Below are 12898 nucleotides of genomic sequence, written 5' to 3'. Positions count from 1 at the left end.
AGGGGATGCCAGCGGCCAACCACAAGATCGCATGGGTCGGCTGCCGAACGCTACCGGACCAGACTGGCTTAGCACGGGCTGAATCGCTCCAGAGGCAGGGTGGGACAATGGGCACTTACCCCAACCACGGTCCGCATCCCTTCCCGAATGCTTGTTATCGTGCGAGGTGGCTTAGCCTTGCACACTGGAATTGCATCACGTCACATTTGACCTCAAAACTCGACAAGGGCGTCAGTGTATGCTCAGCCACATAGCTTTTCACCACAAGACATCAACAATATCCACGTCCCGGCCCCCACGCGCTGATACCATCTGCTTATGACTGCCCGCTGACCCGACCATCAGGATCGGACACCATCCAACCCTTTTCAGTAACTCTCGACATGGCCCTGTCGCTATGACTGCCAGTACCAATACCCTATAGCAGTAGCAGGTACCAAAATCACCGTCACGAGGACAGCAGCTCCCTTCCTGAGCCCCGGGGCCGTCACTTTCCCGAACAGCGCCTTGAACTCTTCCGGCGCGTTGCCCCTGGGGTATCTTTCCGCCGGGATATCCTTGCCCAAAAAGGGGCAGATCTGCTCCCAGCCGAAGCCATCTTCGAGGCGGCAGACCAGCAGTCGGTCCTTCGGCGCAAGTGCTTTCGCTGTTTTGCTCCTAGATAGTTTCGTGACGTGTCAGAATGTTATCGAGGCAGGATGCGAGTGGGATCAGGCTGGAATACGCATGGGGCAAGAAAACATGTGCGCAAGGGCCCAGGAAAGCCGCGCTGCAGGGACTCACACTTTCCGGAAATCCTCCTCCGACAACCTCACGCCTTCGGGGTCTTGGCAGCCTCGCCCGTGGTAGGTAACCTCCTCGAGGGTGACATGAAGGTCGACCATGCCCTGCATGAACTTATCGATCGTGCCAATGACGTTCATGGGGAACTTGTGCATCGAGGTGAAGACGGGTACCGCAGTGTTGGTCATCGACTTGGTCCACGAAGCTACCTCGCGCTCGGTGAGGATGAACTTGGCGTCCGGGTAGAACCGGATGAACTCTTCCGTGAAGAACTGCGGGATCTCGATGACACACTGCAGAGAGAGGCGTCAGTCGCGTTGCTGAGGCAGTAAATACCACTATGCTGTAGAGAACAAGCACCGACGTCGTAGTTGGCCAGCCACTTGTCAAACTCGGGCTTGCCGTACGGCTTGCCCTCGCCAAGATATTTGGCCCGCAGAGCCTCTCGGAACAGCATCATCTGAGTGAAGCCCCCGGTGACCACCTCGTACATGTGGTACGGTCTGTAACCGAGCTTCTGCATGGCTTGATAGAGCGAGAAGGTGCCGACCCTATGCATCAGAGGGAGCAAAAAGTGTCGCTTCGCGTCAGTCCGGGTACTTGCTTTGGAAGGTTCGGATGGCTCTCACCGGCTTCTACTAAGGATAATCACTTTCTTGTCGAGCTTCTTCTTCGGCTCCGGAAGCGTGTCGATTAAACGAGCCATTTTGGATCACTTGGGTAGCTGGATGATGTTGGGAAATATCGGGCCAGATTAGACGGATCAGCGCTGGGACCTGAATCGGATTGCAACAACGGGCTGCAGGATGACAACATGTGGGCTTTGACGGACAGATGCGGACCCTTATAAAGGACCAAAGTCGACCACTAGCGCCCGAAATGCCGCTAACACCGTAGTAGCCAACGCCGGCTGTCGGACATCATGTTACAGGGATTTGAGGCTTGTCGGGTCTGATACCCGAGCAGCTAGGCTATTAGAACCCCGAACTGGGTCTTGGGTAATAGGGCTATTTCCCTGGTGGGCATAGTTTAGTGCTGATGTGGATCACATATCAGGCTCGTCACCAGCAGCCCAGCACAAAGGCTCTGAACAAACATGGACCATGGTCGAGCCATAAAACGCCGTCACCCCACGTCGCGACACGTACATGCTCGTATCATCTAAGACTTCCGCGGTCTCCATGGTCGAAATCACACAATTCACTTTGTGGTCGAACGAGTCTCTGAGAGACATGCGACATCCGCTTCACGAGCCGACTAATGTGGTGGCTGTTAACGTCAGCTCACGTCATCAGCTAACCTTACCGAGTTTGGGGTAATCCACTCTTGAAACTCGTCAAGCTGTCGATCCAGAAAGATTCCCCTTTATAGATTGATAGAGCGCCCCTTCCATCCGCAATACTGTCCCCTATCATATTCAATTGAGATACCTGCTACGCGGATGGTTGGTGACGATGTGGTTGGGTGGCATACCAAGGTTATCAGTCCTCAAGATGAGCAATCAGATGCATAGTATAAAAACGACATTAGCGCCACAGGCCAGATCGCCACGGTCTTTGATGTAAGCAGCCACGCTCGCGATGCTGCAAAGGCAAAGTTTATAGTTCTCATGCATGATTATTCCGCCACCGATCGTCAAAGGCAGTGTCCAGTCTGCAGGCAATTGAACCTACCTGTGTCCTCCTCGCGTCCGCTTGTCTAGCAGGGTTCGGTGTCCCGGCCACGGTTCTCCTCAACTTTCCGTCTTGCCTCTGCGCGCTTGCGGACCGGCGCAGTATAGTATGCCCTCTGCCAGAACTTCTTGTGGACATTGTCTCGGATCGAGGCATCGTTGTACTCGAGTCCGCCAGGGAAGAATACCTGCACCATGGCAAGTCCAGCGGTAGGCACCCACTTCTCCAGCTCCATCAGAGCTCCATGCACACCGGTGGCATAGACAACGTCGCCACCCTGCGACCCAGGTGCAGCCGAGCCTGGCTGCTGTGCTGCGACGGTACTGGACCAGCTCGTGACGTGATGGGGGTTGTCAAAGACTTCTTCTATGGTTTTGCCCTGGGAGCTCGGCTGCTTGGCTTCCAGCCAAGACGGCACTCCGTCTTCGCTGGACATGGTCTGCAGCCAAGCAGGCATGGGTGGCATGGTCGATGCTGCTGCTGGCTTGTGCGAGTCCGAAGAGTGCCGAAGGGGTGGCTGACTTGCCCACGCTGCAAGACTGGCGAGCTCGGCATTCGTGCGGTCCAAGTCAACCGAGGCATCAGTATCGTCCACATAGCTCTCGCGCCGCCCGATGATTGTCGGGGCTCGCTCAAAGCTCCTGAGATGCAGCCCGGACGCGCTGGGATGCCTGGGCGCGCCCGCGGCAAGGACATTCTGCACCATGCCGAGTGCCCCGATCGCTACCAGGAACCAGGTGTTGTCCTGGAGGCCGGCGACACTCAGGAGCAAGAACGTCCACAGCAGGGCGAGCACCATCGCGATGACCCGCGTGCCTGGGTGCCGATGGGGAGTGTCCGACGCCGCCGCCGCGGACTCGATGTCCCAGGACCCGGCGCTGCCAAGCAGCACGATGATGTGGGCGCTGCCGTTGCCGCGGGTCAGGCACATGGTCTTGTCGCCCCGGAGCTTGCGGCCTGCCCACTTCTCCCGCTCCCACTGCGGGATCATGCACGTGCCCAGCACGAGCAAGGTGCCGCAGAGCGTGACGAGCATGGCGGACCAGTCCCCGTACAGACCCCATGGGATCGCGGCGATGGCGAGCTGCACTACCAGTGTCGCCCAGCCGCACCACCAGACGTAGTCGCATGTCACGTCGGAGCCGGGCTCGAGATGGAAGATGTCGATGCGCACGGATACCGGGGTCTGGTGCTCGTCGTTTTTGTCTCGGTCAGCTACGTACTTGAGCTCGTGGTCGCGGAGAAAACGACCGAGGACCCATGACCGGTTCTCGCGCACGAAGCCGTTGGAGCAGGTGACGAGGATGGACGGGTGTTCGTTGCGCGGCATGAGGCTCATGTCGCCGACGGCCGCGAGGAGGTTGGTGAAGCCATAGGCGACCCATCCGAATGAGAATGCTACCGGGGCGATGGAGATGCCTCGACCACGGCCACGTGAGAATGGCCGAAGTCGGAAGCCGACGAGCTGGGCGATTGCCTTTTGGACAATGTCGCCTCCGACTAGGAGCAGGAGGCTGAGAATGTCGCGTGGGTTGACCCACTGGTTCCGGAACTCGTCGGCGGGGTCGCCCATGGTCGTCAAGAGGGCGGAACGGGTGCGGAGTGCCCTGATTTGTGCTGGGCGATTATTCTTTGCAGGCCCTGGTCCGCGTCAAAGCTTGTGTTGAGCATTGGCTTCGTGACGTGGCTGGCAGCCGAGTGCGCAGGTTATATGAATGCCGCTGCGGGTTACACAGCCACATTCCACATGCCGTCGGTCCTACGAGGGTATGGTAGCCGATTACACCGCACACAAGCCTCACGTGTCGCCTCACCTGCATGCGTGGGTGCACACATGCCGACAGCGCCAGGCTGGATCAGAGATGAGGTCAGCTCGGCTTGTGCCAGCAAGGCTTGGGCAATGCAGCAGTCATGTGGATATAGTAGTGGTGAGGTCAGTTAACAATGCAATATGGCAAGATGAAAGCAGTACGGAACTGCCGCGAGAAGGACCAAGAATGACACCAAGTCTTGCGCTGAGGGCCTTACGTCGCACCAGCTGGAATGCAGCAGGTGGCCTATCAGCCCCGGTGGCTGGCGAGACATGGCCTGATTAGCCTTGAGGGAAGAAAGCCTTACCCCAGCATCCCTGTCGCGCCCTCCGTACGGTTGACACAGCGCGCCCAGTGCCACCCACCCACGCTCGGGTGTATTTCCACATCATCGAGCCAATCACGTTCGATACATGACCCGTCTGCCTAAGGGCTGCGGAAATGCTTTCGGATCTTGAGTTTATAGGTTACAAGAGCTGTGTAGGCGTTCTCGGACATGGTCAGCGGCAGCAGCCAGGCAAATTCCGCTGGCCAAGATCACAGGCATCGGTATTTTCAAAGTCCAGTCCATTTCCACAATGTCGCAGCAAAATCTATGACAAATCTTCATTCTTTGCGCTAATGCAGCCAATGAACTGAAGCAGGTGCACATTTACAAGTCATAACAACCATCGATAGTAAGCGGAACCAAAATGTAGAATTTCCTAGCGGTTGGGGATAATAAAAGTGTAACTGGATTAAGTCAATTTTGCACGCATACCTCTTGAGTCTGGATTCATGGGGCTTTGTACAGCATCCCAGATCGTAAGTATGGCACCTCCATCCCCAAGACCTTGCCCGTCGCTTTCTCCCGGATAAACACAACCCGATCCATCGGTTCGTTTCCATAGTACATCCAATCTACCCATGTCCAGCCCAAGCAGTTGTCCTTGCTGGCCCCATCAGGCCCCATTCCCGTGCCCGGCATATCCGACCTCGTGCCAGCAGCCTCCAAGCTCCAATCGATCCTCCAGTCCTCGACAATGACCTCGACGTCGCCGTTACTGCTGCTGCTGCTGCCGCCTTGGCCGCGATATGCGGTATCATTCAGGACACTCTCGGCGCGGACATCTGTTGGAAATAACCTGGCCATTTTCGGCACGGCGGGGACGTACATGCCCATCGTCACGGACCAGAGTTTGATGTACGCCGCCAGCATATCAGTCCCGTTGCGCCACACGCTCTCCAAGATGAGAGAATGCTCGTCCTGGATGACGGTAGCGTTGAAGTCCACCATGCCCACACATACTTCTTGCTCATCATGCCTCTGTCGCTGCCGCTGAACGGCCCCGCTTGATTCGCTCTCATTTGGATAGGACGAAGAAAAACTAGCAACGTAATTGTCCGCCGCCTGCTCTCTGGCGATCTCGTCGATGACCGGCACAAGAGTCTTCAGCACGGCGTCGTAGATATTCTGACACGCGCCACCCCCACCGCCAGCGGTGAGCAGGATAATGGCGACACCATACTCGTCGAGCACTGCAACCTGAGCCTGGTACCCGTTCGCGGAGCCGCCCTTGCCGTAAATGTCGACTGTGTGGGGGTGTCGGGGGACGAGATTCTGCGCTCGGTAGATCTCCCATGGGGAACCGACCGCGGAGAAGGGCGAGCCGGTCAGGATCGAAGGATCGTGCAACCAGGAGCGCGCCGACCAAGCGCGTGTCGTGTTCGAGGATAGTTGCGCGGAAGGGCTAAGGATGGTGCTGAAGAAGACGGCAAGGTCAGAGAGGGAAGAAACTAGGCCACCGCCACTGTATTGAAGAAGAAGTATTAGTTATTGAATTGCAATGACCAAGGCCATTCTGGATCATAAGACATGACGTTGCCATGGAATGACATCAAGCACGCAGTCAGAGGAATGTGAACTCACGGTGCGCCAACCCCATAGTCGGCGCCCCAACTGTTTGTATCGCCGACCGGGATCACGGCGTGGTCATCAATGCCAGGGCTAACCATTGAGTTTGTGAGATTCATCGGTTTGAAAACGTAGTCGTCAAGCAGCTGCGAGTAATTCTTGCCCGTGACGCTCTCTAGCGCGAGCGCAATCACGCTGAAGGCAATATTGGAGTACTGCGCCTTCTCGCCGGGGAGGTAGACTGGATGTGCCTGGTCACGCAGTCCCTGGAGGAGTCCTGCATTGCCCTGTCAGTGCCATATTCATAATTGCTCACCACGATCGTCCAGTATGTATGCTTCGAGGTCACAGTAAGAAATTATGAGATGAAAGGAGAAGAACTTGCCTTGTGCATCGCAACCCTCATTGAGCCCAATCACCCCGCAGTTGGGGAATGCACTATCCGCTATGACTGGAAAGCCGAGCGACAGAAAGTATTCTTTGAGAAAGTAGAACTCAGAGAAGCCGACTACAACAGATTGCTTCAATGTTAGCAATCGAGATTATTCGCGAGAGTCAAGTTTTGAGATAATTTTGAGGCTTGAATATGAGCACCACGGAGAGTGGAAATGGCCAGCAACTAAAGGCGGATAAGCGATCGACTCACAGTTTGGCACCACACCCGCGGTATGACCTGCCAGCATTCGAAGCGTGATTTTGTCCCAGTCTATCATCGTTTGTTTCGCTCGTTCTGCAGCAAGGCTGCCTCGCTTCAGCTCAGGAAGATACTCGACAACGGTGACATCAAGCTCGATCCCATTGTCCCCACTCTCCGCAATGAGAAGCAGCAGATAGTCCGTGAACACTTTGCTCACGCTACCGATCAAATACTGCGAGTCCCGCGTGAGATCCTTTGTTCCGCGCTCATTGAGTCTAGAGAGGTGGTGCTTCTCCCATATCAACGGCGTTCCATGCGCGCCACTGTTGTCGCCAGTAAGGGAGACAATGCCCAAAGAGAAGGAGGTGTTCGCAACGGAAGCCCACCCAGCTTCGATGTCTCCGTTCATCGCGGCATCCAGCACGGAGGAGAGATCGGCAACCGAGGCTTGGAACATCGGAGCCATGGCGAGGTCTCGTGGTCGCGGGACGATAGGGCCCAGAGGCTTGCACGTGAGAGGAGACACTGTTGGCTCGGACGTAGTAAGGGAAGAGGAATAGGAATAAAAGGTGCTGGAGGGGCCCAGGGAGAGTGCTGGTGGTTGTTCTTCCGATGATGACTGGGATTCCTGTGGCGAGAATACTGCCCCAACTGCACCTCGCGCCAAGAGCGCTGTTCCAGACAGGATGAGGAACTGTCCCATTGGTGACAGTAACTTGCCCATACCGCTAAACCCCATGATGACGGGTCTGGTCGCCGAGGGCTGGGGGAAAGTTTCGTTTGCTGTTTCTGATCTCGCACACAGCGGAGTGGCCACAGTATGGTGAAAGCGTGTTCAATTGGAAGAAGTTTGCCGAGATGATGAGAGTGAATTTGCATAGTTGAACTGAATTGCCGGCGATAATGAAGCTCCTTTTATGATCAGGGGCTGTGATAGGAATGGTAGAGCACTCAGTATGGCGTAGCCACACGATCACGGGCGGGCAGGCTGCACGGACGTGTCACAGCCAGCCTGCTATGAGAAACCTAGACATGATCGTCATCGTCCGTTATCACCATGCCTCACCTCTTCCAGGCACCAATCCCAACAGAGCCAGCCAGCGTATCTCGTTATTTTGCGCTGACTACGCGTGGAGTTGACGTTCGCGCGAGCAGATCGGATGTAAAAGCTAGGTGTGCGCGCCAGTCAGTGTCTCTCGTTTGGGTCGTATTCCCAGGAAGACCGTGGAGCTAGTGTCCACCGGCAATGCCTCTCGCTTGGGTCGTATTCCAGACCTGAACCGTGGGGAGCCAGCTTCTGGAGCCCCACCGCAAAGCTATCAGCTTATCGGACAAGTGGCGCAGACAGCCATGTGTGGCTGCCGCCCTCCTTGCAGCATAACTTCATGCGAGCGGCCGACCAACTACCATTTCACTGCATTTTTAGCCCTCTCGAGGAGCTCGTCCCTTACTAACACTGCGCGAGGCTCGTAGCAACCCAGTCAGGCCAGTGCACGCCTCTCCTTCGGACATTCCGATGGTCAGTGCCGGGGTTTCCAGCATCTCGTCATCAGGCTGTATCACGCGTCGTCGAAGGATGCATCGAGGAAAACTTGAACAAGATGCGTCGCGGCAAGGAATCCTATTTCCATCACGTGCAAACACGAATCGTGCGTGCAAGAGGTTGCGTCTGCCCTTGATAGAGTAGGTGATCGCGTAGAAGATGATTCTGGTCGTTGCGAAATAATTGGGAGGAGCACCTGTTTGATCTAACATCAGATTGCCCGCCGATCCGTCGAAAAAGCTAACTCCATACATCTTCATTCCACCGTTTTGCCTTCCGCCTGCCCTGTCTCCACTGCTCAGCCTCGCTGCTAGTCCATTGCTTCATTACCATCGCCGCCTCCAACAACACTTTTCTGACCTCCTTCGCCATCGCCGTTGCTCCACAGATGTAAAGCCCCGCGTCGTCCTCAATCAGGTACTTCATGACACTCTGGCGGTGCTCAAACAACTGGTCTTGCACATATTTGGTCTTTGCCGAGGGCTGTCGTGAGAAAGCCGTGTACAGCTGTAGCTCAAAACGCGACGCATGCGTGGCCGCAAGCTCCGTGAGCTCATCGTAGAACAGGCAGTCAGCCTGATTCTGGCAGCCGAAGAACAGCAGCATCGGGCCGACCGGGCGGCCGATCGAGGCGAGCCGTGCACGCTCGTGCACAAACGCGCGGAACGGAGCAATGCCCGTGCCAGCTGCAACCATGATGACGGGCGTCTCAGTGTTGAATGGGAGCTTGAAGTCGGAGCGCCGGATTTCAGCCTGGACAAGAGACTCTTCTGGAGAGTTCAATGGCAGTCTCGCCAGAAAGGTGCTCGTCAGGCCATGGATGAGGGTATCAGGGCGGCCGGGGATTGGCTGAGGCTTGACAGAGACGACCAGGCTGACGTGCTTGGGGTCCACGATGCTGGACGATCCGATGGAGTAGAGCCGTGGTTTCAGGGGAGGAATCAGGTCGACAAGGAAGGAGAGGGGCAACCAGTCCCAGGAGCTGCTGGGATGAAGCGCCGAGATATGACACAGTAATCTGGCCAGTGTCATATGATGGCTGTCCAGGAATATTGCGTACGCCTCCTTCGTACTGCCGATGCGTTCGAGCTCTTGCTTCACCTCCGGAGTTTTGGCCATCCGCGCCAGCACTAGAATCGTCTCTCTCGGCACCGGAGCACAGATGTCCAGGTGTTTTGAAAGCAAGTCATGAAGGGTCATTGTGGATGGGAAGTTCATTTCGACCAGCTCGTCCTTTGATGTGATCCGCATGTAATAATCACTCTGCGACTCCTTTTGCATGATGCGCAACAGGTTATCCACTTCGTCCTTAGGATTTCGCGGCCAGACAGCAATATGATCACCTGTCCGGTATTTGATCTGGGGGTAACTGCTAAGGTCGAGTTTGATGTGGACGCAGGATCTCAGAGGGTCGACGTACTGGGCAACCGCCAGGTTCGAGACAGTCGGCAGACTGACCACGGTTACCTTGGCCAATGTGCTTTTGGTGCTGTTCTCTGTTGCCTTGCTGGATGGAGCCTCTAGTTCGATCTGAACCGCGGGTTGGTACCCAATATCGCGCTCTGACAGAGCATACTGAGAGACTAGGGTGGAGAAAAAGGCAGCTTTCCAGTCGTGGAAGTCCTCGAGGGTAGACCTTTTCGCCTCGTCGCCAGTGCCAACAGGGACTATGGCCTTGGCGCCGCGGTGCTCCAGAGCCGAAGCTGTATCATAGATGACTTGATTGAAGTACCGGTAGCTGCTGTTCCCGCAGCCGAAGGCAGCGAAGCGCAGTTGAGCCAAATTAGCATTCGGTGTTGATGTCAAGTAGGTCACAAAGTCCTGCGCGTTGTCGCTTGGGTCGCCCTCTCCATAGGTTGACATGATGAGAACAAGAAACACGGGGCCGGGTATATTTGCCACGGTAGCCGGGTCGTAGTCTGACAGGTCGCCGAGGACGACTTGGGAACTAAAACGCTGTTGAATATCCCGCTTGAGACGTTGAGCGAGACCTTCTGCGGTCCCTGACTGCGAACCCCAGAGGATTATGAATTGTGCATCCGAAGTCCTGACCTTTTCTCCCATGTCGCGGGTAGCTGACGAACTAGACGTTGCCGCATCTTGCTTCTGGACTTTCTCATAGAGAATCTTCTCGGAGCGATCCGTCCTAGGCAAGAAGCGCCCCTTGTTGTATACAAAGCTGGTGCTGAGGATGATGGCAGCGAAGAGGCCATAATCGGTACAACTGGTGTTGCCTAAGATGTTCAACATCGTGAACGCGGCTCGCTTGTAGCTTTAACGATGTTTGTTCGTTCAGTCAAGAAACATAATAAGAACGGGAGCTGGAGGAGAAAGTAGAGGGCATGGGCCTTTGGAGGAGTGGTCCCGTCCTACACAAACCAAAGGATATTGACGTTGATTCAAATATGGTTTTCGGTGCAATTTCCAGGGAAGTCCATGGTGGTCAAGAACTTTGGAGTTCATTGGCCACGACCAAGGACAGCCAATCAGTCATTGTGGCTTTCTCAGGCACCAAAATGCCTTCTTGAGGGGCGAACTCTACAGAATCCGCGGGATATTCTGCCTTATCTGGTTAGTATCCCACTTGGGGCGGGGAAAGTTGCCCGATATAGCAAGGGACCCCGGTCATCATGATTAGCGCCAAGATGGAATCACGGGACACGCCTGCATACCTGAAAATCCTCCCCCACCACTACGCCTCCCCCACCACTACGCACATGTAAGGCAATCGAGCATCTTTCAGGCAGACTTCCATTAATATTCGACGGGATGTCAGGAGCTGGAGTGTGTGAAAGTCTCTCTCTCACAGGCTTGCATTCCCCATTCACCCATCATGCCGCACCTTTCACTATTTGCGCTAGCCATAGTGCTATTCTTGACGACAACGCGTTTTTTCATTGTCCCTATTGTTCGTTATCTTTGCAACGCAAAAGGCCTTCGAAAGTATCACAACTACTCCTGGCTCTCTCCTCTCACCGACCTGCGACACTGCTACCTGAGTTCGCAGGGTCGACGGTCAAGAGATCTCACCAAGGCACATGTCGAACGAGGCGCGTCAATCCTCAGAATCGGCCCAAATGCCTTGTCTTTTAATCATCCCGACGCCATTAAAGATATCTACGGCCACCGGACAAAATGCGTGAAGGACGTGAAGGAGAGCATTCTAGCCGGCACTCACCGTCAACTCTTCGACGTAATCGACAAGGCAGACCATGCACGCAAGAGGAAGTTGCTGTCGGCCGCTTTCGCGACCAAGAACCTCGAGAATTGGGAGTACAAGGTCAATTACACGTCGCACCGCCTGGTCAAGGTCTTCGACGAACGGTGCGTCAAGTCAGCTGGGGCACCTCGTTCCAAAGACGATGCCGTCGATTTCAACCACTGGATCAATCTCTGGACAATTGAGGCCATTAATTTCATTGCTCTCTCCTCTAAGATGGACCTGTTGGACACAGGCACTGATTGGGTGACGGCTGAGAGGCTGGACGGCACTTGCTACCGGGCGAGGTACCGCCATTCGCAAAACCACAACGCGATCGTCAAGTCGGTCTTCTGCTGGGACTATGACTTGTGGCCGTGGATTGCTTGGATAACCCAGAGCGTGCCTAGCAAGTGGAAGCAGCTCTGGAAAATCAGTGCACCCTGGGGCGACATCACATACCACCAAGCCAGCGAACGGCTGAGAAGATACAAGGCCGGTGAGCAGCTCGATGACTTCTTCTCCTGCCTTATGAACGACAAGAATGGCGCACCAAACTACCTCGAGTGGGGGGAAATTGTCGCCGAGGTATCCGCCATCATCGACGCAGGCGCCGAGACTACAGCAATCGCCCTGAGCAACATCATGGAGCTCCTGATCAAGCACCCCGCCAAACTATCCGCCCTGCGGGACGAGCTGAGCAACGTGCTTGATGACGACGACGTCGTCGCTCCCTTTGACAAGGTCAAAGATCTACCTTACCTCAAGGCCTGCCTCGATGAGGGTCTCCGCCTCAGCCCGCCGACGTCCTCGGGCCTGCCGCGCCGGACCCCTCCCGAGGGCGCGTCCATCCTGGGCGAGTGGATTCCCGGCGACACCAGCGTCTCCATGACTATCTACGGCGCTCACCACGACCCCTCCATCTACCCAGACCCAGATGTCTTCAAGCCGGAGCGGTGGATGGACCCGGCCGAGCGCAAGAGGATGGAGCCGTACTTCATCCCATTCTCGGCTGGTGCCAGAGGCTGCATCGGTCGCAACATTTCGTACCTCGAGCAGATTGTCATCCTGGCCACAATTGTCCACCGCTACGACTTCGCTCTGGCCACACCCAACTTCGTGGCCGAACGATTTGAGGCATTCAACATGATTTGCGGGCCGTTGCCCATTATTATCTGGCGGCGAGGTCCGCAATGGTAGGAATCAACATCCAAGACAGTTGTGTACACAAGCCAGAGTCTGAGACTGTGTAGGTAGTGACTGAGAAAGACGGGGGAAAACAGAGTAGAGACATGGCCCAGAAAAACGCCACTGCTTCAAATTATCTTTCAAAGGCGGAGGAATTTGTGATATTACAT

General features: G+C 55.6%; 5 protein-coding genes across 5 annotated transcripts; 1 reads left to right on the top strand and 4 right to left on the bottom strand.

The window, feature by feature from the left end:
* Window positions 1–192: 192 nt before the first annotated feature.
* Window positions 193–1756, bottom strand: B0I36DRAFT_48850 (uncharacterized protein). Its single transcript, XM_046162945.1, has 4 exons — window positions 1413–1756; window positions 1148–1334; window positions 784–1076; window positions 193–657 (listed from the first exon to the last, which is right to left on the bottom strand). Exons 1-4 carry the CDS (start codon window positions 1487–1489, stop codon window positions 396–398), a joined length of 819 nt encoding a protein of 272 aa, XP_046005205.1. The 5' UTR covers window positions 1490–1756; the 3' UTR covers window positions 193–395.
* Window positions 1757–2481: 725 nt separating this feature from the next.
* Window positions 2482–4029, bottom strand: B0I36DRAFT_255149 (uncharacterized protein; the record flags this gene model as incomplete). The annotated part of the gene is made up of 2 exons (XM_046150857.1): window positions 2482–2733; window positions 2818–4029. 2 exons carry the CDS (start codon window positions 4027–4029, stop codon window positions 2482–2484), a joined length of 1464 nt encoding a protein of 487 aa, XP_046005204.1.
* Window positions 4030–4954: 925 nt separating this feature from the next.
* B0I36DRAFT_338453 (uncharacterized protein) lies at window positions 4955–6372 on the bottom strand. Its single transcript, XM_046155758.1, has 2 exons — window positions 6177–6372; window positions 4955–6057 (listed from the first exon to the last, which is right to left on the bottom strand). The coding sequence occupies exons 1-2, from the start codon at window positions 6278–6280 to the stop codon at window positions 5043–5045; spliced, it is 1119 nt and encodes a 372-aa protein (XP_046005203.1). The 5' UTR covers window positions 6281–6372; the 3' UTR covers window positions 4955–5042.
* A 1986-nt stretch (window positions 6373–8358) lies between these two features.
* Window positions 8359–10591, bottom strand: B0I36DRAFT_425751 (uncharacterized protein; the record flags this gene model as incomplete). The annotated part of the gene is made up of 1 exon (XM_046162354.1): window positions 8359–10591. The coding sequence occupies one exon, from the start codon at window positions 10589–10591 to the stop codon at window positions 8582–8584; it is 2010 nt and encodes a 669-aa protein (XP_046005202.1). The 3' UTR covers window positions 8359–8581.
* A 155-nt stretch (window positions 10592–10746) lies between these two features.
* Window positions 10747–12740, top strand: B0I36DRAFT_378058 (cytochrome P450; the record flags this gene model as incomplete). Its single annotated transcript, XM_046160629.1, has 2 exons — window positions 10747–10783; window positions 11209–12740. The coding sequence occupies 2 exons, from the start codon at window positions 10747–10749 to the stop codon at window positions 12738–12740; spliced, it is 1569 nt and encodes a 522-aa protein (XP_046005201.1).
* Between the last annotated feature and the right edge of the window lie 158 nt (window positions 12741–12898).

The sequence above is a fragment of the Microdochium trichocladiopsis genome (assembly GCF_020744255.1).
Source record: "Microdochium trichocladiopsis strain MPI-CAGE-CH-0230 chromosome Unknown B0I36scaffold_13, whole genome shotgun sequence".
NCBI lineage: Eukaryota > Fungi > Ascomycota > Sordariomycetes > Xylariales > Microdochiaceae > Microdochium > Microdochium trichocladiopsis.
This window is presented reverse-complemented; position numbering and strand designations above follow the sequence as displayed.